The following is a 22,217-nucleotide window of genomic DNA, read 5'->3' as shown; positions in this document are numbered from 1 at the left end:
GGAGCAAGGGCTTTCTGCTTTCAGATCACGCCCCCGGGCTGTCCCCCATCTTCCTCTGGGCCCACAGACACCACCTTCTCTCGGCCTCCCTTCGGCCTCCCACGGGTGGAGGCCCACCTCCTAGCTCTGCCCCCCCCCCCGCACCCCCCAGCACCAGGGCGGCCCCTACAACACTCCTTCTCTCCCCTGCACCACGGACCTTTACAGAAGCATGGTGTGTACGCGGTGCCCAGAGAGCGCTGGCCCACAGTGAACCCTACTGTCACTAATGTATTAGTCACTAACAGCATTTTTTCCCTGTCTACTAGATCTTTCCCAGCAAATATGGTGTTATTTCTCCCAACTCGAACAAAACAAAACAAAACCTCTCAACTCCATGTCTCCTACCAGCTACTGCTAATCTCTCCCTTCATTTGGGTAAAACTTCTCCATGTTCCTGACCACCGCTTCCTGACTGCAATCCAGACAGGCTTTACTCTGCTCACTCCACCGCTGTCCTCGCTCGCCGGCTCAGCCCTGACCCAGTCCCTGTGCACACAGCGGACGGAGCCAATGACATCCCCTCCCTGACCTGGGCTCCTCCTCTGCCCTCCACGACTCCACTCCTGATTTCCTCCTACCACGCCCGGGGCTCATTTTCAGGCTTTTTGTGGACACCTCCTAGTGCCCCGAACACTAAAAATGGACAGCTCGCAGCTCGGTTCCTGCTTCTCTTCGCTGTCAACACTGCTCGCCGGATGAGTCAGTCTGGTCTTGTGGCTTTAGCAGCACAAATACCAGTTTTATGCTTGTAAGTCTCAAACTGCCATTTCAGCCTGAACCTCTCCTAGAACTTGAGACCCAAGTACCTAACTGCCTGCTCAACAACTCCACCCGGATGTTGAATTCGCCTTGTGAACGCCCCACACGCAGCCTGCCCCCCTCCCCCCCCCCCCCCCCGCTCGCCTCAAACCTACTCCTGCCGCAGGCCCCCCCACCCGTGCGGACAGCACTTCTGGTCCTTCCTGCCGCTCAGGTCCCACACCTCAAGTCCTCCCAACCCCTCTTTTTCTCTCCCAGCTCCCATCTAATCCATCGACAAATCTCTTTGGCTCTACCTTCAGAGTATTTCCAGAATCTGAACTCTTGTTACCACACTCACGGCTACGTCTCTGGTCCACAGCACTGACATCCCTCGCCTGGACTGAGCTGTAGCCTCCCAGCATGTCTGCTGCTCCAGCCGATCCCCACGGACCTGCCATGCTGATCCTGTTTCAAAGGAAGTCATGTCCTATCGCTCCTCCACGCAAGACCTTCCCATGGCTTCCTACCCAGCAATAAAAACCAAGGTTCTTGCAAAAGCAACAAGATCCTTCAGCTGACCTACAAGAGCTGGCTCCTACAGTCTCTCTGGGCTCATCTTCAGCAATCCCTCATCCTTCCTGCTGCCATCACACCAGCCCCCTTGCTGCTCCTCCATCAGGATCTTTATACCTGCAGGCTGCCTTCTTCTGGAATGTTCTTTCCCCAGATATCTATATAAACTGATCCCTTACTCCTTTCAGGTGTTTACTGAATGTCCCCCTCTGAATGAGGCCTTCCCTAACCCTCCTTTATAAGACTGTTTCCTGACAGGTGCTATCTACTTCCCCACCCCCCTGAAAGCACTTATCCAGCTCTAACATTCTACACAGTGTACTTTTTAATTTTGTTTCTTCTCTGTCTTCCCCCACAAAAATATAAGTTCCACAAAGGCAAGGACTTTCGTCTGTCTGTTCACTGCTGTATCCCACCATCAAGAGCAACGCCTAGGATTTGGCGGGCTGATAAATCAGTAGATCGTAATCATTTTTTGAATGGCCTGACTCAGTGCATGCAGAACAGGCTTGACATACAGCTGCAGCTGTGCTCCTTAGAAGCCCCTCCCCCAGTTGATTTTATCCCACCCCCAAGATCTGCAGGCACTTCCAGAGCCTTCCTTCCAGAGCCTTCCCCGGAAAAGCCACTGCCTCTATCCTCATGACAGGTCCCTCCCAAGAGAAAAGGGAGGAGTGAGCTCTGGGTTCTCAGTCCCAGCCACCAGGTAAGCCTCCTTTCCTCTCTGGATAAGGCACCTTCCTATTCCCCAACCCCAGCTTTCTGGGGGACAGTTGGAAGGACAGAAGGAAGCCCCTGGGTTCTTGGAAAACAGATGGCCCTACCCTCAGTGGAACTTGGAAGAGTGCGAGATGAGTGTTTTCCTATCCCAACACTCCCTAGCTTCTCGTTTGCTTACCTAGTTTGGCTTCACATGGTAATGCTAGGTAATGCTAACAGAATGTGCCCTACATAAGGCACGGGCTCCATCCCTCCACCCCAACCCCCCAGTCAAAGCAGGGGAGAGCGAGCGGGGAGAAGGGGGGCCTCCAGCCTTGGGCTCCTCCCTAACAGAAGCGATCTCATCAGAAATGGAGGCGAGAGGGGTCAGGGACAAGTAAACAAGAAAGGTACTTACTTCCAAGTGAACATGCACCCCGTGGGCGGAACGGACCTATAAATGACTAATTCCAAGAACATTAGATTAACATCCTCCTACTCTATATTTTGATTTAATAGAAACTCAGCTCAGTGAAACTGAAAAGGTCTAAAGGTTAATTTGATAAAACTGATCACTCAATTAAAAGGTGATGTTCCTTTAGAAACATTATACATTAACCTTTTAAGCTGGAAATTGACGAAACCAAAGAAGTTTTCCCCTCAAGTGGTATTGTTTTGTTGCCAAGACATTGCAGAAAAGGTACATCCACCAGAAGTGGAGACATTATTTTTAATTAAAATCATTCAAGAGATCCAGCCAGAGGCTACCTCCGTTGCATGCTGTTCTGCTCTAGTAAAATGTCATTACTAAAAAAAATTAAATGGGTCAATAAAGTCTGAGCTCTACATTATGGAAAAAATTACAGCTTCCTAATTATGTCAAACTAACATAGCTTTATGGGTCTGAAGGCAATTTTTCTTTCAATTCCACATTCGTACTCCATCCAAAATGTTCCCGGCCAAGGCCAGCACACTGCACTGGGAGGCAGGAGCAATGAACAGGCAGGCTGCAGACCGTCCACCATCGTCTGGAGGGGGACTTGATGGGAGCCAAGAAGGGCAGCCCTTCTCCATCCGGAGAGACGCAGATCACTGAGAGGATGCCTGCTCCCCAGTCCTCATGTTTCTGCATGAATCAGCTACCCCGGTGTGACCCCAAGTGCCTTCTTCAGCCCCCTGGCATGGAAGAAGGGGGACTTCTCTGATCGGTAAGCTGGCAGAGGGAACCAGGCACAGACAGGGACATGCACACGCACCCCGCCATGGCTCCCTGCTCACTCTCCTCTTCGAGATCTGCTTGCTTACAGGCCCTGCTGCCCTCCTCTCTCTCATATGCCAGAAAGGGGGCTGCCCCTGATCTCTGTGCTCCAGGGATTGCGACCGTTCAGTGGCAGGAACGGCTGAGTGAGTCTAATTCCAGAGCCTTCGATAAGGCTGCCCACTCTCAGACCTAAGCTCTGCCTGCCACCCTAGGTTTTACCGGTGATCAAGTTGGTCACTCGTCCATCTCCATCATGTTGATCTGACCCCTGCAATCCCACCTCTCTCCTCTCTCTCTCCTTCCCTCCCTTCCTCCCCCCACTCTCTGGCAGGTTGGAGAGGTGTGCTCTTTTCTAACTGCCCACCCCTATAACTTCATCATAGGTCACATGGGGTCCAGTCCGGTTACCCTTCACCAAGGGCCTTCTCTGTGTCAGGAACTTGCACACATCTCCTCTACTCCTCAGAAGAGCATCATCCACATTGAAAAAAGGAAACGAGCACGAGATGTGAAGTGAGCTCTAGACACTCACATCACTAATACCTGGCAGAAGTGAGGCTGAACTTTGGTGTGCCTGACCGCCCCCCCTCCCAAGCCCCTGCTCTGGCAAAGGGACCACAACAGGGACAGGAGTGGAATGCAGAATGCATGAGCTGGCAATGGGAAAAGGAGTAAAAGACTGAGTTTCCATAATGAGGTGACAGATTCGTCAAGACTCAGAAAGCCTCAGGAACTAGATTTCTACCTGATGCTCAAGCCACACAACCAGTAAGTGGCAGAGCGGGACCCGCCCCGGAGATCCCGCGCATCAGTCTGAGCGCCCGCTGCCTGTAGCTGGGAAACAGGAAGCCCTGGGCCAGCGGCCGGCTGTCCTGGGTGACATCAGGGAGAGGACTTGGAGTGCTCTGCAGGCACGGACACACAGTGTGTGGGAGCTGAGGAGAAGTACATGCCTGAATATCTCTATTCTAATCACAAGTTTGAAACTATGGCAAAGTTCCAGAACAGCACCCTTATACAATAATCTTATAAATGCATGGAAATGCATTGCATTTCAATGATACTGTCTTATGGGAATCTCTCAACTAGCCGGTGAGGGATTATCAACCCCTCTGTTTACAGCAGGACTCCGCAAGCTTTTTTTGCAAAGGGCCTGATAGTAAATACATTCAATTTTGCAGGCCATGTAGTCTGTCACAGCCATTTAGCTCTGCTGTTGTAGCGAAAAAGCAGCCAAAGAGAACATGTCAATGAATGGGTTTGGTGGTGTTCCAATAAACTTTATTTAGGGACACTCGAATGTGAATTTAAATTTAATTTTCATATGTGATGAAATCTTGTTCTTTTCCCCCCGCTGTTTAAAAACTATTCTTGGTTCACAGGCTGTACAAACACAGGCAGCAGGGTGGACTTGGCCTCCAGGTGGTAGTCTGTTGACCCCTGGTTTAGAGACGACACTGGGTTTTACAGATTGACTTTCTCAGGTTCACGAGGCCAATAAGGGAGTGGGGTGGCCTGAACTAACCAACATTTAACATTCGCCTTGTTGGATGCCTTTTCAAGGCCAAGGGAAGTGAACAATGGATTCCCATGAAGGGCCTCTACAAACACTCATGTAACCTAAGTTGTCGGGTACTCCAGAAAGGAGCTGGACAGAGGAGGTTTATGCCAGTTTTGTTAAGCTTTCCAAAATGTCTACATCTTCCATTTTTATGGACTATAAAATTAGTACTTGCTATCCATGTATACCTCTGGAAATGAAATTTACACTGCCATCTAGTGTTGAGCTATTATTTTAACTGAAAACTTAAAAATAAGGTCTTCTTGGTACTATTACTATGCACTAAGAGTAATTTACTACATTCCAAAATTATATGATGAAATACACTTAGAAGTGTAACATTGCCAATGATGACATTTCATATGCCCCACCGACCTTCTCATTAATTCACACAGGACACTTGAAGTGCAGTCCTATGGAAGACGGGCTGCGCCATCGCCAGGTGCAAATGGAGCTCAGGGAAGCGCAGGGGACAAGGCATCTGCACCGTAATGCCCCTGCATCTGCTGAGAGCTGGAGTCTACTCCAGAACCCATTTTGGAAGTCTCAGTCAAAATGCTTTCCTCCTTTGAAAAAGCAACCTAACCAAACCCTCTCTAGATGCAAGAGTTTACACGACTTGCATCGTTCCATCGTCTGTTCAATAGCATGTACTGAGAAACTGTCTCATTTGTGTCTACATGTTTCACAACATCCGTGGTACATACAGAGATACAAACATGTAGGAGCAACAGCACGGAAGATCACACTGGGGATATCGTGACCCCAAGGGCATGCAGGCTAGCAGAGCCTACCCTGGATACGAGAGCTCCCTCCTGCTCCGCAGACACCACCACCAAACTGATCCTCCCCAAGACAACTCTGAGTTAGTAAGTAAAAAGTAAGGACAAAAGGCTCAAAAGGAACATATGTATGGGAAAGAATTTAGTCACCGAAGCCACAGTAAAAAGTACGCGCTTACCTATATGCATTAATATAATCTTTCCTGTGTTCCAGAAGAAAATCTCTCAGTTTGCCAATGTGTGAAATCTAGAATAAAAGAAAGCAAAGAGTTTATATAGACAGATATGTTACACTCACCTGCAATAAATTTTAAATTAATAGAGGATGGAATGCAGGTTGTAGACAAATTTTGAAGCTACACATTGGACAACTTCAGTTTTGGGTTCTCATATATAGCTGAGCCTTGAACATCAAGGCAGGGGTAAGGGTGCCGACACCCCCCCCCAGAAAATCCTTATATAACTTCTGACTCCCCCAAAACTTAACTATTAGTAGCCTGTTGACCAGAAGCTTTACCAATAACATAAGCAGTCGGTTAACACATATTTTGTATATGTATCATATACTGTATTCTCACAATAAAGCAAGCTAGAGAAAAAAAATGTTACTAAGAAAATCATAAGGAAGAGAAAATCCATTTACAGGACTGTACTGCATTCTCAAAATAAAATCACGTATAAGTGGGCCCACACAATTCAAACCCATGTTGTTCAAGGGTCATCTGTCATCACTAGCTTGTTGATTAACTTTCCCAAAGTCACCCGCATTCCTGGGCCTTGGTCTCTCTTTGACAGTTCCTTTTTCCTTGTAAGTGTTGTGATACGATCGAACATGTTAGGAAGAGATGATCTCTAAGGAACTTTGAGATTAAATGAGATAATGCATGTCTAGTAACTATACAGAATGTGCTCGATAAAGGCCAAATCCTTTCCTTATCTAAAGGATATCTAAAATTTTATAGACAAATACTCCTTCTTCCGAGAATCCTGGGGATGGATTCTAAGGCTGGAAATATCAAGTTTATAGACAGGGCCCCACAGAGCAGCACAGTTAAAAGCTTCATGGGCAACAAGGGATACCTACAGAGCAAACCTCCATCTTCCCAAAGGCCTACTTGCCCAGATGAACAAAAAGGACACAAAGGTACAAAGGACTCGTCATGGCTGGTATCTAGTGTAATAAAACCCTACCCCAAAGCACCTGCCTACGTGTCAGCATGTGGAGCTAGGGATTACAGAATAAGTAAAATAAAATAAAAATAGGTAGGAAGGAACCTACAACCATGGTTGACAAAGACAAAAGTGTTTCCAGAAGGAAAGAATGATTAACTAAGCCGGTGGCCTGCTCTGTCCTTTGACCACTGCTCACGCTAGCTTCCTCCTAAGGCCCTTTGTACTTATTCCAAACGTACATAACCCCAGCCTTGAAGGGTCCACTGAACTTTCATCTTTTCCATGAAAGTTTTTCTGTCAAGGCCAACTCAGGCTAATTTTCGCTTTGCTTTCAACTTAAAAGCACTTCTGCATACCACCCACGTGGCACAAAGTTACACACGGCCCTCTGGCTGCTCCATCAGTGGGATTATGAACCATGCAAAGAGGGGCTGGGCTGCTGCCCTGCAGTTCTGAGCACAACACGGAGCACAGAGGGTGGGCACTAAGTATCTGTGGAACAAGTATGTGTCTAAACACAAAGATAGTATTTATCACAAAGGAGACATTCAGCATTTGGCTGCAGATAGGTCAATAGTTCAGTTGAATTTCCCACGAAGTCTAGATAAATAATAAATACCGTTCAGAAAAGTACCTTCAGGCATTTGAAGAGCAGGACTCAAACTAAAAATGAAGTATGGCCATAACATTCACTCACTTACTGGGTAACAAACAAGGGTTGAGAGTCTGCCTGAGATCCCTGGCCCTATGAGGTACTTTCTCTCCCCTATCTGTGGCCCTGTTGTGGGCACGGGCAGCACAGTTCTCTAATATTAACCAGTTTGGGAAAGTGAACCTCACAGAAGCTATGTGATTCATCCAAGGAGACACACGCAGTGTGTGGCAGAGCTTAAAAATAAACTCAGGACAGTCTGACTTCAAGTTCAGCATATTTTTCTGTATAACAAAGCTGCCTTCCTTACACCTTATTCCTATTTTCCACTTAAATGCATTATAAAATCTGACTCTTAAGGCTGTGGGGAAAATATTTAAGGGAAGTACAAACAAGGTGTTTACCGCACCACATATAAGATTTGATCGTTACTCTCCTGTTTTAACTTTCAATGGTTTCTATCCCCTTCCCCAACCCCTACCTACAAGGGGCCAGGTAGACAGCACATGAGTAAAGCAAGGGAAGTGGATGGCTGTAGTACATTTGGCAGTGGTGAATTCTGGATAAAATACGCTGCAGCCAAAGGAAGCAGCTCTGCGGCTGATTTGCCAAAGGGCAGCCAACCGTAACCTCTGGGCCTAAACAATGGGGTCAAGTCCAAATTCCCATAGAGCACTCAAGGCCCTTCACGGTCCAGCTCCAAAAGTCCCGTGTGGCCTCAGTCCCTGCCACACTACCTACCAGGCTCCAGGCTCCAAGTCCCAAGGCTTCCTAACACGCACACCCAGACGGTTCTCCCTTTCCCTGGAATACCCTACCCACCTCCCTCCTTCGCAAACTTCTCTTTCAACACGCTCTTTTCTTCCCTACTCTGCATTCCCAGGCACGGCCAGACCCCACTCACCCACAGAATGTGGCACATATACCCATTTCAGCACCCCTTCCTTCGAGAGGGCTGCAACGACTCATTTCAGACTGACTTGCCTTCACCAGACGGCCAGCTCCTAGAAGGTGAAGGGTCGTTTCTCTTTCCTGTGCTTGTCAGGCACAGTTCTTGGAGCAAAGGAGAGACTCAAAAACTTTCACTACATGTTGAATAAACAGTGGGTACTGAATAATCGCCAAAGGATTATATTTACTGTTGCAGACAGAGTAAAACCACCCTCGCCCCCAAAGTCATCCAAGGTATAATCCCTGGAACCTGTTACTGTATTATGTGACAGGGCAAAGGACAATTAGCGTAGCAGATGGAATTAAGGTTGCTCATCAGTCGACCTTAAAATAGGAATAATAGATTAACCATCTAGGTGGGTAGGCCCTGTGTAATCACAAGGGTCCTTAACTGTGGAAGAGGGAGGCAGGAGACAGAGGCAGCATGACACAACGGGAGAAGGACTCAATCCAGCACTGCCTGCTTTGAAGACGGAGGGCAGGAGCCAGGCAACGTGGTCCGCCTCTGCAAGGTGGGAAAGGTAAGGAAATGGATTCTCCCCTACTGTCTCCCCAGAAAAGAACATGGCCCTGCCAACACCTCGTTTTCAGCCTAGGAAGTCCTATTTTGGACCTCTGCCTACAAGACCATAAGATAATAAATTTTTGTTGTCTGAAGCCACTGGATTTATGGTGATTTGTTACAGCAGCAAGAAGAAACTAATACAGCTTGTCCTAGTTTAAGCTGCTGTGACAAAATCCCACAGGCTGTGTGGCTTGCAGTAGGATGACACAGTCCCACAGTTCTGGAGGCTGGGAAGTCCTAGATCAAGGTGCCAAGAGATCCGGGGTGTGGTGAGAACCCTCTTTCTAGTCTGCATACAGCCCCATGTGGTAGAGAGGTGTCACCTCTCCCAAGTCTCTTCTTAAAAGGGCACTAATCTCATTCATGACCTGATCACCTCTCACAGGCCCCACCTCCCACCATATTACACTGGGGATTAGGGCTTCAACATATGCATTTGGGGGGGGGGGTGGACAAAAACATTCAAAGTAGGTTGACAGGTTTTTGTTTTTTTTGTTTTTTTTATGAGCCATAAAGTTTTCCATAAAAAGTTTTAACAAGCCCAAAGGCTAGATCCACTGCCCACTCCCTCACTGCCCTCCACCCCCACCTTTAACTAGCTGGGGTCTACCAGGATGCCATGGTGCAAGGGGATGAGTGCCAGCAGCAAGAAGGCCCCACACGCATCTCAAAAAACATAATTGAGGTTTCATGTGAAGTATAACAAATGTGATCCCAATTTCTTACATTCTGTAATGGCAAATTTCTATAAAATAAACTTATTAAAACAAACTGAAGCTTGTTCAGTATTAAATGGAATTCTTGGTAAATCAAGAGGTATTAAGTAATTACTGACTTAACAATATCATCTGTATAACTCAATACTTAACGTGAGTATAATGAACGAAATAATATTTCAAAAGCATAAATGAAAATAAATGAGCATTAAGATTTCTGTAGGTATTTGACAGCCTTGAAATTCTATTAGATTCCTAAAATAAATACACACACACACAAATCACAACAAATCAATACAAAAAAAATCAATAGGTCTTTGATTTATCTAAATAGACACCCTTAAGTCCCAAATAGCATTATATGATAGCGAGCTATCTTCATCATGAGCGATTTGACAGTTTAATCACATGACCACCACTATCTTTGTAAAGATCCTTGGCCAAGCTCTGTTTACTGTTGTGCTTAGTCCCATTTTTGACAATAAACTGCCAAAAATAGTATATTATATTTCATATGATTCTGATATGGCCTTTATGTTTTCAAATTTTTAGAGGTTGAGTACTTGTATGCTTTCAATTTTAAATGCTTCTACACATAGTGCTAGTTTTAAAAGAACTACCTGTATGTGTGTATCCAAAGAGAATCCCTCTTACTTTTAAAAGGAAAAAGGCCATTCCACTGTCAAGTCTGACATGGAAATCAAAGTAAAATGAAAGTTTTATTGCCCTGTAAAGATCTAAAACTAGTGTCAATTTCTTAGTCTTGGAATCACTGAATGACACGGGGAGGAGAGTAGGGAGAGGGTCCTGGGAGGAAACAAGAGGTCAATGGAGAAGTCTGTGGGACCAATGGGTGACTAAATGCAGGGGCTAAAAACAGGGAGCATTCTGGGGACTAAGCCACGCTGTGGGGTGAATCACAACCTTGGGCAGATGAGGGACACACCGTCTTCATAGCTCTGTGCCTTCATGACTGCTCTTCCTCTGCCTGGAACAGCTTTCTCTATTCCAACCCCATGCCACCAGAAGAATTCCTGTTCATCCTTCCAGGTTCCAGTTAAATGTCACCTCCTCCACGAAGCCTTCCCTAACACCTTCCTTAGTATTTTATAAATACTCGTCAGCACTTTCCACAGAACATTAGAAGTATTTATCTGTGACACCCCCCCCCCAATAGACTTCAACTGAATTCCTTGAGGTCAGGATCTATGCCCCATTCATTTTTGTATCTCCGGTAGTGAATAAAATGTTGGATGAAGAAAGGAGGGGGAAAAAAACTTTGTGGAAAAAAAGTTTGTGGAAAAAAAGTTCTGTTGGAAAAATCCAACAGAAAGGGCTTCAAGATCTGATAACTCCTGACGTACGAGCTGGATCAAAAAGTTGTCAGAGGTATCACAAGATTGCCCCTAAACAGCTGTGAACAAAGGAAGAGGAACACGCTGGCTGTCTGTGCGAATAATTCTCACAGAAAGTCAGTGGTGTGTGTTTCGGAAGGTAAGCTCTACTGAAGACGTGCGACCTCACACACTTCAAAGGAGATGATCTGCTCTCACAAAGCTGACCCTCTCCCACCACAGAAGAGTCTTCGTGGCCGGGAGCTGTGGTCTGACTACACTGCCATATTTTATGAAACGTGTCCTTCATTTCTAACATCGACTGTAGTTTAAAATAAGAACGGAACTGTAGCTAAAAAAGAAAAGGAAGAAATGCAAGATGTATTTAATATCTGCACTGTACCAGTCACTTTAAGCAGGTTATTTTGTTTAACTCTGACAACAACCCTGTTGAAATAGATTATTTTTCTTGGTGGAGAGGAACCAAAGACCAGAGAGGCGGTATTACTGGCAGAGCCGGGGCTGGAACCCCTAATTATGCTGAGCCAGCATGGGCGCTTTCAAAACTGTTAAATGGACATGCTGGTGTTTTCTAGTTTCATTCAAGTTACTTTAATGCCTGCTGTGTACTCTTATTTCACCAGTTAAAGAAAAAAAAAAAACTCCCACTTACTTATATACTTATATATATATACTCATAAAATACATACTGATATTAAGAAATTATAATGAATTTTTGCTAAGGAGTGATAACAGTATGCATTATGATTACTTCTACTTTTATTGTGTTTAAAGTTCTTATCTTTTAGAGATATATGCTGAAAAATTTACAAGTCAAGTATGATACCTGGGATTTGCTTCAAAACAATATGGGGGAGGGAGCATCACATGAAGCAGGATGGGTCGTGAGCTGGTACGTGTTGACGATGGGGCACGTGTGTAGGTGCTGGTTCCTTATACCATTCTGTCTACTTCAGTATATATTTGAATCTTCCTTAAAAAAACATTTTTAAAAATCTCCCATTTAGCATTTTCTTCCCCTAACACTTCTAGTCATTTGAAGTACAGATTTTCTGCTGCCAAACTAGTAATAATCCACACACGCTTGAACCAAAAACTAAATTCCATGCAAATCTCTACCTACTTTATTTCTAAGTACTTGAAATCTTTGCTTAAAATTCCATTTACCAGGTTCGATGCCCCTTCAAAAAAGCAAACAACAACAAAACCTTCCCTGAGGGGAGACTGTGTGCCAGGCGGTATTCCCCGCGCTGTGTGCACAGCTCACCTGACTCTCCCAGGCGTGATCACGGGTAACGCCACCACGCCTGTTCTACACGTGAGAAATGGAGTCAGAGACGGGATCAATAATGTGCTTAGGGACACGTGGAGTGAAGTCTGGATGGAGCCCGACGTTCTACGTATCAGGCTCGAGTTCTTAGGTCACAAGTGTGGTTGTCCTGTACGATACTCACGAAGGGGACACTGAGAAAGGTGTCGGAGTGAGCACCGTCAAGCTGGTCCCTTCTTCTTCCATCCCGTGCAGCAACGCGCCAGACACTTGCTTGCACCCACCAGCCACGGCCGCTTGCGGAGCACCCACCGTGTGTCTGGGTGTGTCAGGCCATGCGGAAACTGCTCAGTCGACATGTGCCGGCATTTACTCTCCCAAAACAACTGGACGGATTAGACATGACCCCCCTTCCCATTTAAGAAACCTGGAAACGGAGGCCCATGCAAGGCTGCAAGGCTGGCAAGAGGCAGAACTGGGACTGGTCACAGGTCTGTGTGACTCAGAGGTGAAGTCACTCACCTGTATTATACTGTCAAAAGACTGGTGGGACTACTAATATTTAGCTTACTGAAGTCGGAGGTGTTTCTCCATAGTAATATAAGCTGGGTTTCATGTGAGAGTATTTGTGCACAAGGTTGAATTTGAAAATGTTTTTAACTACAGTGGATACGGAAAGATCTGCAAAAAAGGTTTCCACACACAGCGCTCATTTTAAAAGTCACCCGTATGCTGAAGTAGGAATACTCATGTATCTGAAGGGAATGTTTCCACTGGCTCCTGTCCTCTCCTCCCAGGTCAGCTGCCATGCCGTGGGTTTTGCAACATGGCAGGCTTGGAGTTGGCAAAGCTACCCGGATGTGGAGGGGAAGGCCCACAAACACGAGTGAGGAAACAGGACGGTCGGGAAGACCAGCAGTACAATGCTGACCTGTTCGTTTTGAGTATCGATCATCAAACTACCACAAAACATGGCTTAAATGAACAAGGAAGACAACTTCCCAGACTGCTTTTCTCCCCCACGTTTGCGTTCTCCTACAGCCACCTTCAGCTCGGGCAGGGGACAGGCGGAGGAGCGGACTCTGGGCGAAAGACTGCGTGGGTCTGGGTGCACGGGTCTGGGTGGAGCAGGGTGGGCAAGACGGAGATGGATGGGTAAGAAATCCAGGGAGCGGGCAGAGATGCTTGGGTTCTGACCTCTGCTTTGCCACCCACTGCCGAGGGAGACCCTGATCCCCAGTCCTTAGGCTTTACGTGCAGGGACTTCAGCGGGACCAATATTCCTGGCCTCGAGGGAGGAGGAGCAACTTAACTAACTGGTTTATGACTTGGAGAAAGGAATGAGCGTGCTCGGTCCGTCTCGCCCTCTCCTCTGCTCACACCAGCCAGCCAGCAAAGGGTATATTCCGACCCAAGCTCCCCCTGCATTTGGCTACAAATCTAAAGCCAGGTCCCCCATGTGGCTTTTTCATGTTCTGACTCCTGTATTTCTCTTTCAGATGGTTCCAAAATTGGGCTGAGAAGAAAGGGGTGCTTTTACAAGCTCCCCTAAACTCTTAACCTTTGCCAACTGAAATTTTGAGCAAGTTGCTTAATCTCCCCGGGCTTCACTACAAAGAGAGGGAGGTAAACATTATTTTTAAGAAACAGTTGCAGCACGAGCTAACTGCCAGCTTTTACTGAGTGCGTACTACGTGGCAGGCACCAATGTAAATGCTCCGCGCCCATCATCTCCTCTCCTCCTCTCAGCTCTGTGGGGTAGGTTCCACTATAATCCCGGTTCACAGCTGAGAAGACATGGAGCACACATTCCACGTAAATGGTTCAAGAGAAACGGGAAACTGTGACTCCCAAACCAAGAGCCTGTGTGCTGCTAGTCTGTGCGAGTTCCCCCACAGCGATGGCCCTGCCGTCCCAGCTGAGCACGGTGGGTCTGAGAGACTTGCTTTTACCTCAAGTATAGACGGAACGTTTTGAGATCAAAACTACCCGGTGCTGAGCAGAGTTGTTCGGGTTAAAGGCACAGGGCTACGGCCTTGGGACAGCACAAAGCTAACGGCCACACTCCAGGATCAGCCAGGATCTGGCTTCCTCGGGAAGTCGATGCCTCAGCCAACAAGTGATGTGAACTGCGCGCTCAAACTACAGGTATTCATTGGACCCTTTCACTCCTTCCTGTCTCTGAACATGAATGGAGTTCCCTTTTAAGTAGCTATGTTCAAATATGACTCATTCCCCAAAACAAGACACTGAAATTCTCCACAACCCATCTATCATAAAAAGTGTGGTTTCTAAATCAGATGCATTTGACAGGGAAAAAAAGATTCTCCTATCACCTGTCCTTACACATAAAGGTTTTACTAGGAGGGACAAACAAAACCAAAACCATCCCAGCACGTGCACCAGTGAGATGGGGCGAGGTACACCCCGGGTGAGTGAGCGGCGACATGGAGGGTTTGCCCACAAGTGTATTGTTGGGGGGACGGGGGTGGAAACGAAGCTCGCCTAAAACACACACTGCGTGATCCATTTACAGAAAAGATGGGAAATAACACCTAAAGTTGTGCACACACAGACAGGAGCCTGAAAGATGGCCCATCAAAATACTGATGGTTGTCTGGCTGGTGAGATTTGGAGATTTTGCTTTCTTCTTAGTACCTTTTTGTATTTTAACATTTTTCTACAATTAGTATGTATAACCTTTGTAATCAGACAAAAAAATGTTTTTAAACAAAAAGGCAAATCTTCCTACATACTTCCTGACTAAAAGTATACACTGACTCCCCATTACCGACAAATCAGGCCCAATTTAAGCTTGAGGCCTGGGGGTCCCTCATCTTGCGGACATCTCCAGAATCGAAGCCCCCCACCCCCCAATCCCACTCTTCTGCCTCAACTCCTCTGCTCAAGGGAGGCACCTCCTAAAAGTCTTCTCTGCCACTTCCAGGCCAGGTTAAGGCCCCCTCCTGCAAGGAGACCTCTTTCAGAGACGGTAGCATCTTGTGAAACGTTTTCGTGTCTGTCTGATGTAAGCTGCCCAGGCACACGCCCGACCCAAAGCCTTTCCTCAATAAGGATTCAGTGTTCCGAACCGAACTGATTCTCTACCCCTTTCAGATGCGAAGCGCGTGGTAAAACGGCACAGTCTGGCGGCTCATACTTCACTCAGCCACTAGATGGCAACACAGGCACTGCAGCTGGAGTAATACCAGGAACTCAAACACATCACCCTTTTTTCCCAAGGGCTTTTAAGATTTCTCTGGTTCTTTGTTTTTTGATCTAGAATCAAAGGATTATTAAAGGTTAATTATTCTGCGCAGGCCGAAGCTGAAACGACATTGTTTGAAAATACACACGTGCACTTGGAGGAGTCCGAGAGGACTTGAAAACCCCGCACTGGAGGCAGGGAGGACACAAAGGGAGCTCCAGGCGCATGGCTGCCATCTGCCATCCCAGGCGGCGGGCCCGGCTCTGTTTACGTGTGTCCCCCACAGACCAGTCCTGCGAGCTGCTCCTTCACCGTGCTTTGTAAATTACCCAAAGCAAGATAAACTGTAAAACAAAAACCCTGGTACAAAACGGTGGGATTCTTCTCAAAGGATGACTGCCTTTTAACTGTGGGGCGAGTTCAAAGCGGTCACAAGTGTCCTTTGCTAGTCACAGCAGTGGTCTGACTTGCAAGCCACCCCCCCACACCCCCCCAAGATAGGAATTCTGTTCTGTTGGCACTCGCAACACTTCCAACAAAGACCTGATTGATTATGAAACACTAAGTACCGATTTGCATAATTTGCCTCTGCAAGAAACAACCATTGTTCAAGATTAAAGAGACTCCAGTAGGTCCCTCTGGCATATTGTAAAAAGTTCCCTGTAACACAAAATCATTATTTTTTTTTCATTCAATCAGTGGACACAGCTTGCTGTTCAGTTTAGTATGCAGCCAAAGGCACAGCCAGAACGACCACGGCTATATAAACGTTTGCCAACTACTGATAAGCTAAAATGATTTTTCACAAGGATTGTGTTCCCAAGTTTCATTTGGAGGCCCACTAACTAAATTCTGAATCCACTCCCTTCAGTCATAATTGAAAATACATCAATACCAATTACAGCTGAAAGTTCAGAACCAAGGCGCCTCTGGACCCTGCAGCCATCACAGTGGGGGCTGTCTGCACCCGGTCCCCAAGTGAGAGAAGCTCCCCACTGACTAGTCACCCACAAAAGAGCCTGGCAATACCACAGACATTCCACTGGCGCTCTGGGTCACAGCAGCCGGTCTGTTAAGGGATCGCCTACATGAACCTATTCCTCTCTTGCTTCCTTTCTCTCTGTAACTGTTTAGGGAACAAGCACCACAGGCTGGGCCCCTCCCAGCACCCCCCCCCCCCGTTTCTATTGCAGGACGCCTCCATTCAATGACCGTGGGGCGCTGGAGGGGTAACAGTCACCGGTGGGAGTTCTGGCCACTCCCTGCCCGTCCTCACAAACTCCTGATGCTCTCTTCCCTCCCTCTGCCCCTCCTGAAGCTCCATCCTCCCTCCGTCCGCTCCCTGGAACCCCGCTCTCACCAGGTGAAGCACAGAACACTACATCAAAAACTAATGATACACCGTTTGGTGACTAACACAGTAATTTTAAGAAACCTCTGGCAAACTTTCTTTACCTTCATCCACCGCCTCCTCTGCCTTTGCTAACCCGTGAAACGTACTTAGGGTCGAGACGCACTGCAGCTGGACCCACTGCCATCCACAGCTTTATTTACCCTCCACAGAACACATCCACCCAGCCCCTGCCTCGCTCTGTGCTCCAGGCGAGGGCGTCCAACCTTCACTGCGAGTCCCACTGCTGCCTCCAGAGCAACGTGTCCCCAAGTGTCAGTTATCCAGCCACTCACACTCAGCCTTCCTGGCTTCCTCAGTCCTTCCCGTTCCTGTTCTCCCAAAGAGAAAGAGCTCTTCTCTCTGGATTCCTTAAGTTAGAGAGTCTCAGGTCATTTCAGACTCTTCCCTCTTTTCTACCCCACAAATTAAACAGGTCAGCCAGGCCTGTCCATTCAGCTTATTTGACATCCGCCAAAGGAACTGAACCACCGTCCACCCTCCGGCCCTTGCCGCACCCACCCCGCATTCTAGACCCACAGAGCCTTTCCCCTGTGCAGCCTCCTCTTCGCTGCCTCTGCACTATGGCACCTACTGTTCTCTCTGCCTGCAGGGTCTTCTTTCTCATCAGCCAATATTCTACTCAAACGTGCTGGGCCCAAGGAGGTACTAACACACGGCATTGTGGGTTCGCTCCCACTTTCTCTGCAGGGAGCCTTCCTTGAGGCATGCTCTGTTAGCTGAATGTTATAAAGGTGAGTTGGATGTATGCAGGTTATATACATTGTGTGTGTGTGTGTGTGTGTGTGTGTGTGTGTGTGTGTGGGTATACAAATATAAATGTTATTAGTTCAATACATAAAGTACTCTATTCCATCAGTCTGGAAACCTCTTTAGAAAGACCCAGGTGACCATGACCTACAGAAAACTGTAATCAGTAGCTAAATAACCTGTTCTGGATTTTTTGTTGAGAATCAATCCCAACCTTACTGGACTATAGTTTTCAGAATTCAGCATGTGTTGAGAGAGACATGTGGAGAGAGGGAGAATGAGAAATGTATGCACAAAAGAGGAGAGAGATTGATGTTTCTATTTCCACCCTTCTATTCTGGCTTCAGTCTTGAGTAGCAGACAGTAGGGATGGTTAAACTAGGAGACAAGGATGATTAACATTTGTTGGGATGAATTTGGTGGCCTAATTTCTCATATTAGCAACCTGAAAAAGTATTTCTTCTAATATTAAGCTTCTATCCCTTTTGAGAAATTTAGAAATTAAAAAAATAAAATCTTAGATTCTTCGTGTTAATGAGATCATCAAAGAGTTCAGGAACCAATCCCAAAGCTGAAAGAGCACTGGACAGCACTTAGTGACCCAGGGGGCTCAGTGCAGTTTTCATCTTAAAACAGGTCTAGGTTCCTTCAACTTCAAGAGACAGCAGAAGCCTGTCACCTTCCCAGCCTTTCCCTCCTCATCCCTCTGGCCCCAACTTTTCTCTCTACGTCTCCTTGTCTTCGTGATCACGCCTCAATCTAATTAAACACTTTAATATCCATTCTTCTAGCTCCCCAAACTGCATTCATTTGGCATTGCTAGCACATTCCCATTTCCAAACTCTGTCCATTCCTGGTCTGTCTGGCCTTTCTCTGTGCCTCGCACATGCTATGTGATACACAGGGTATAAAGCAAGTAAGTCTCTCCCTTCCTGGAATCTCAAGACCAGAAAGGGCCTGGACAACGCTTACCTGCTTTGTCTGATGGTGGGGAGCCCACTGTCTCTTCTGGGTCACACATGCCACTTGGAACCGTGCAGAGTTCTTTTTCCACTCTAAATTGGGTTCAGCTATTGTGTCCCCCACCCCCAACCCTCTGAGTCTTCTCTCCTCTCTAAACTAAACATTCTCAATCCCCTCAAGCCTTCTTTAATCTCCTCTGAATGTCGCAATTTATGGGCCTCAAAAATCAAATGCAGTTCCCAGAACGGACTCAACATTGTGTGTGCCAGCAGGAAATGCAGAGGAAAGCAGAAACATCACCCTCTTGTTCTAGCTTCTGGGTTTCTATTAATGCTACCCAAGAGCACGCTCACTTTCATGTCACTGAGTGTGGCTGACTTCGTATCAACTATAATTATTTCTTCCATGACTGCTGCTGACAATCTATGCCTTCGCTCTACTCCTGTTTTCCCCCGCTTCCTGTTATTTCCCACTCTGATCCGCTGCCATTAAAGACATCTATAACTAAAAATAATCCATTTTAAAAATGGGGTGAAAATGGGGCTGAAAGAGAAGCATGGAGTTCTAGCCCCCTTCCTGTGGACAAGCAGGACAAGCCGCCACAGATGTCCCAGCAGTCCAAATCTTCAGGCCATTTAAAACAACGTTCCCTCCACAAAAATATCACGGAGACTTGGCTAACTGCCTTCTGAAAGCAGATCTTCCCCGAACCTATCTCCCTAGCAACCCAACACAAATGGGGCCAGGGGCAGGGGTGGCCCCTGCTTCGTGTGCCTGGGCTGGTTAATGGTCACTACTTTCTTTTCTGTGCGCCTGGAAACCTTTCTCTTATTTGTTCCCTTGACAAATATGTCAGACCCAGAACGGGTCAGGCACAGTAAGATGGGAGGTGATAAAGAAGAGAGGGAGGGAGGAGGTCCAGGAGAACAGGAAGTTCCAACCCAAGGGTCTTACGTGGCTTCACACTGCTTTTCAGATCCCATCCAAACTCCGTCTGGGCCAGAGCCTGTGCGTAGAGTGTGTGCAGAGACTGTGTACAGACTGTGTTTGGTGTGCGTGGAGACCGTGTGTGTGCGGAGTGTGCACAGGGGCTGCCTTCCACCCAGTCCCGGTCATTCGAGCACAGCCGACACAGATGTGAGTCCAGATCCCAGCTCTGCCACAGCTCTGTCACTGACCCGTGGCACAGTCTTGCACCAGTTCCTTAACTCCAAGCCATAACCTCTGACTGGAGAAATGAGACAATGACCCTGAAGGCGACCACAAGCCGTCGATGCAAGCAGCGTCTGTGAAGGGTCTGGCACTGGGTCTGGCACTGCGTCTGGCACGCAGTACGTGCAGTGAGGAGAAGGGCTGCTGTAGATAGAAGGCTGTGAGCTCTCACAAAGTCACAGCATCCGAAGCAGGAGCACTGGATCTGGCACAAATCCAGCGTGACTGGACACAAGTGGCAGTCACACCAGTAACCACCACCAACTGAGGGTGTACTCCATGCCAGGCCCGACGCTAGGAGCTTGACACACACGTATTAACTTACTTAACCCTCACACCGCCCCCCTGGGGAGGTCCTGAGATTGCCCCCCATGGAGAAGAAGGAAACCGAGGCCAGGAGAGAGGCTGGACACACTGCCCGTGGTTTCCACAGCAGGTCACTGACATAGCACAAGGAGGTCCCGGAGGGTCTGGCGCAGAGCCCACCATGAACTACCTCCATGGTAATGGGTGGGCCTCCCAGGCTCCAAGGTCAGAAGCAGAGGCAGGCAAGGGCACAGAGCAAAGAGCGAAGTGTATTGGCAGAGGCAACCTGCTATGGGCTCCACTCCACGATGGTGGGGCATCTGGAGAAGCCTCTCTAGAAAGCAGCTGAGGGACAACTCCCATAGGTACAACCAGCTCCCGAAAGAACTGAACTTGACCTCACGCTGCTTATTCTGCTGTACTCTGACCACCTCCCCAGCAGACTGCACCTGACGTCAGGCTTAATTTTTGTGCAGAAGGTGAAAAGCACACACCATCGACACGACAGAAGAGGCCACACTAGGTTCCAGCACACATTTTCGCAATCTGTTCAAAACAGCTCGTCCCCCCCCCCCCCCAAGATGGAATAGACGGCTGTTTCTTCAGCTGCACATCAGAGGAAGTGGATGGTTTGAGTTTAGGGGCCATGAAGAGAGCACAAATGCTCCTTCTTAGATGCTAGAATCCCAGGCAGCGAGCAAGGTACTCTTACTAGAAGAGGCAGCACAGGGACCGGCGAGTCCCAAGCCCCATCTTGCCCTCAGTCCCCAGCACCCACACATGGGGAGCGGACAACAGGCACTGCTGACATCAGCAATTCCTTCCTGCTGGGCACACAGTTAACCTCCTGCTGATCTCGTCTTTGTGGGATGCGCCTCCAGTGCCCGGCTTGCCCCTCCCCTGCACCCCAACATGCTCCTCCGCATCTTCTCTCCCTTCCCTCCCCGCAAGTACTCTCCTCCAAAGAGCTGTCCCTCGATTCACCCCATGCTGTGTCTGGGAACCCCCTGCACACCTGCAGTCCACAGGCAGCCCATATCCACTCTGCTCCTCTGGAAAACCCAGTGCACTCGTGAGCAGGTGTGCTGGACCCCTTTTATGCTCTCCCAGGTTCTCAGCACGAGTCTAAGGATTCATGTCCTTGGGATCCTCATTTATTCAGGTTTTCTGACTCAGGGCAATTCAGCCACAGATAGAACGTTGGAGCATAAGAAATTAGAAATATTTATAATTGTTCAATAAGATGTAGGTAAAACAGAACAGAAGAGGAAACTAACGTGCACATATTATAAGTGTTGTTGGGTAAACGTTCAACTAAACGGTAACAGCAAACACGTGGTACTTACGATGACGCCAAGAAGAGCTACAAGGGCTTTGTCCAGATGACTCCACTTAATCCTCACTAGAACCGTCTCCCATCTAGAAAGAGGGACTACTAATGGGCTCAAGGTCTCACTAGTAATTGGCAGAGCTGGACTGCTAATTTCTGGCTCTTCCTGTTCTCTTCAGAACTTTGACAAGACGGCTAAGAGGAAAACACATTCCATTTATATTTGAGTTCCTCAAATTAAAACCTCAACTCTATCTTTAAAATTCTTTCTGTATCTTACAAAACAGTGTAAAATTCAAATTTGTGTTTCATGGGGGGGGTATAGTCTTAACTTCTTGAGTTGCCCTTCCAGAAAGAATCATGAATATTTACAGTTCTTTACCTTTTTACATGGCACAGACACCTGTAAGCCTCTGACCAAAGCTCTGTATCTGATCTCTTCCCTACAGAAAATAAATATTCCCACAGATACAGATTTTCTGCTTCTACTTTGAGTTTCAGAGGCTCTTGGCTCACTGGAACTCAGGTTAAGGCCTCCGATGAGAAAACGTGGTACAACAGGCTCCAACACAGGAGAGTACAAACTTTCTGCAGACGCCATGCGCATAAGGAGCAGCTCAGCACCAGGAGACGGTGGCTGGTCATCCGTCCAGAGTCCGCCAGCATGGTAATGCTAACCAGTCATGTCAAGGGAGG

General features: G+C 47.5%; 1 protein-coding gene across 3 annotated transcripts in view; it reads right to left on the bottom strand.

Annotated features, from left to right (window-relative positions):
- Positions 1-22,217, bottom strand: part of STX18 (syntaxin 18) — a 116,800-nt gene that overhangs the window by 40,951 nt on the left and 53,632 nt on the right. For all 3 annotated transcript variants that reach the window (XM_026514389.4, XM_057309866.1, XM_026514390.4), the window contains exon 2: positions 5,839-5,906. In XM_026514389.4, coding sequence (XP_026370174.2) covers positions 5,839-5,906 — 68 coding nt within the window. The remainder of the gene's footprint in view (positions 1-5,838; positions 5,907-22,217) is intronic.

Source organism: Ursus arctos, unplaced genomic scaffold, assembly GCF_023065955.2.
Source record: "Ursus arctos isolate Adak ecotype North America unplaced genomic scaffold, UrsArc2.0 scaffold_9, whole genome shotgun sequence".
In the NCBI taxonomy this organism is placed as follows: domain Eukaryota; kingdom Metazoa; phylum Chordata; class Mammalia; order Carnivora; family Ursidae; genus Ursus; species Ursus arctos.
The sequence above is the reverse complement of the archived record's forward strand: the minus strand, read 5'-3'. Positions and strand labels throughout refer to the sequence as shown.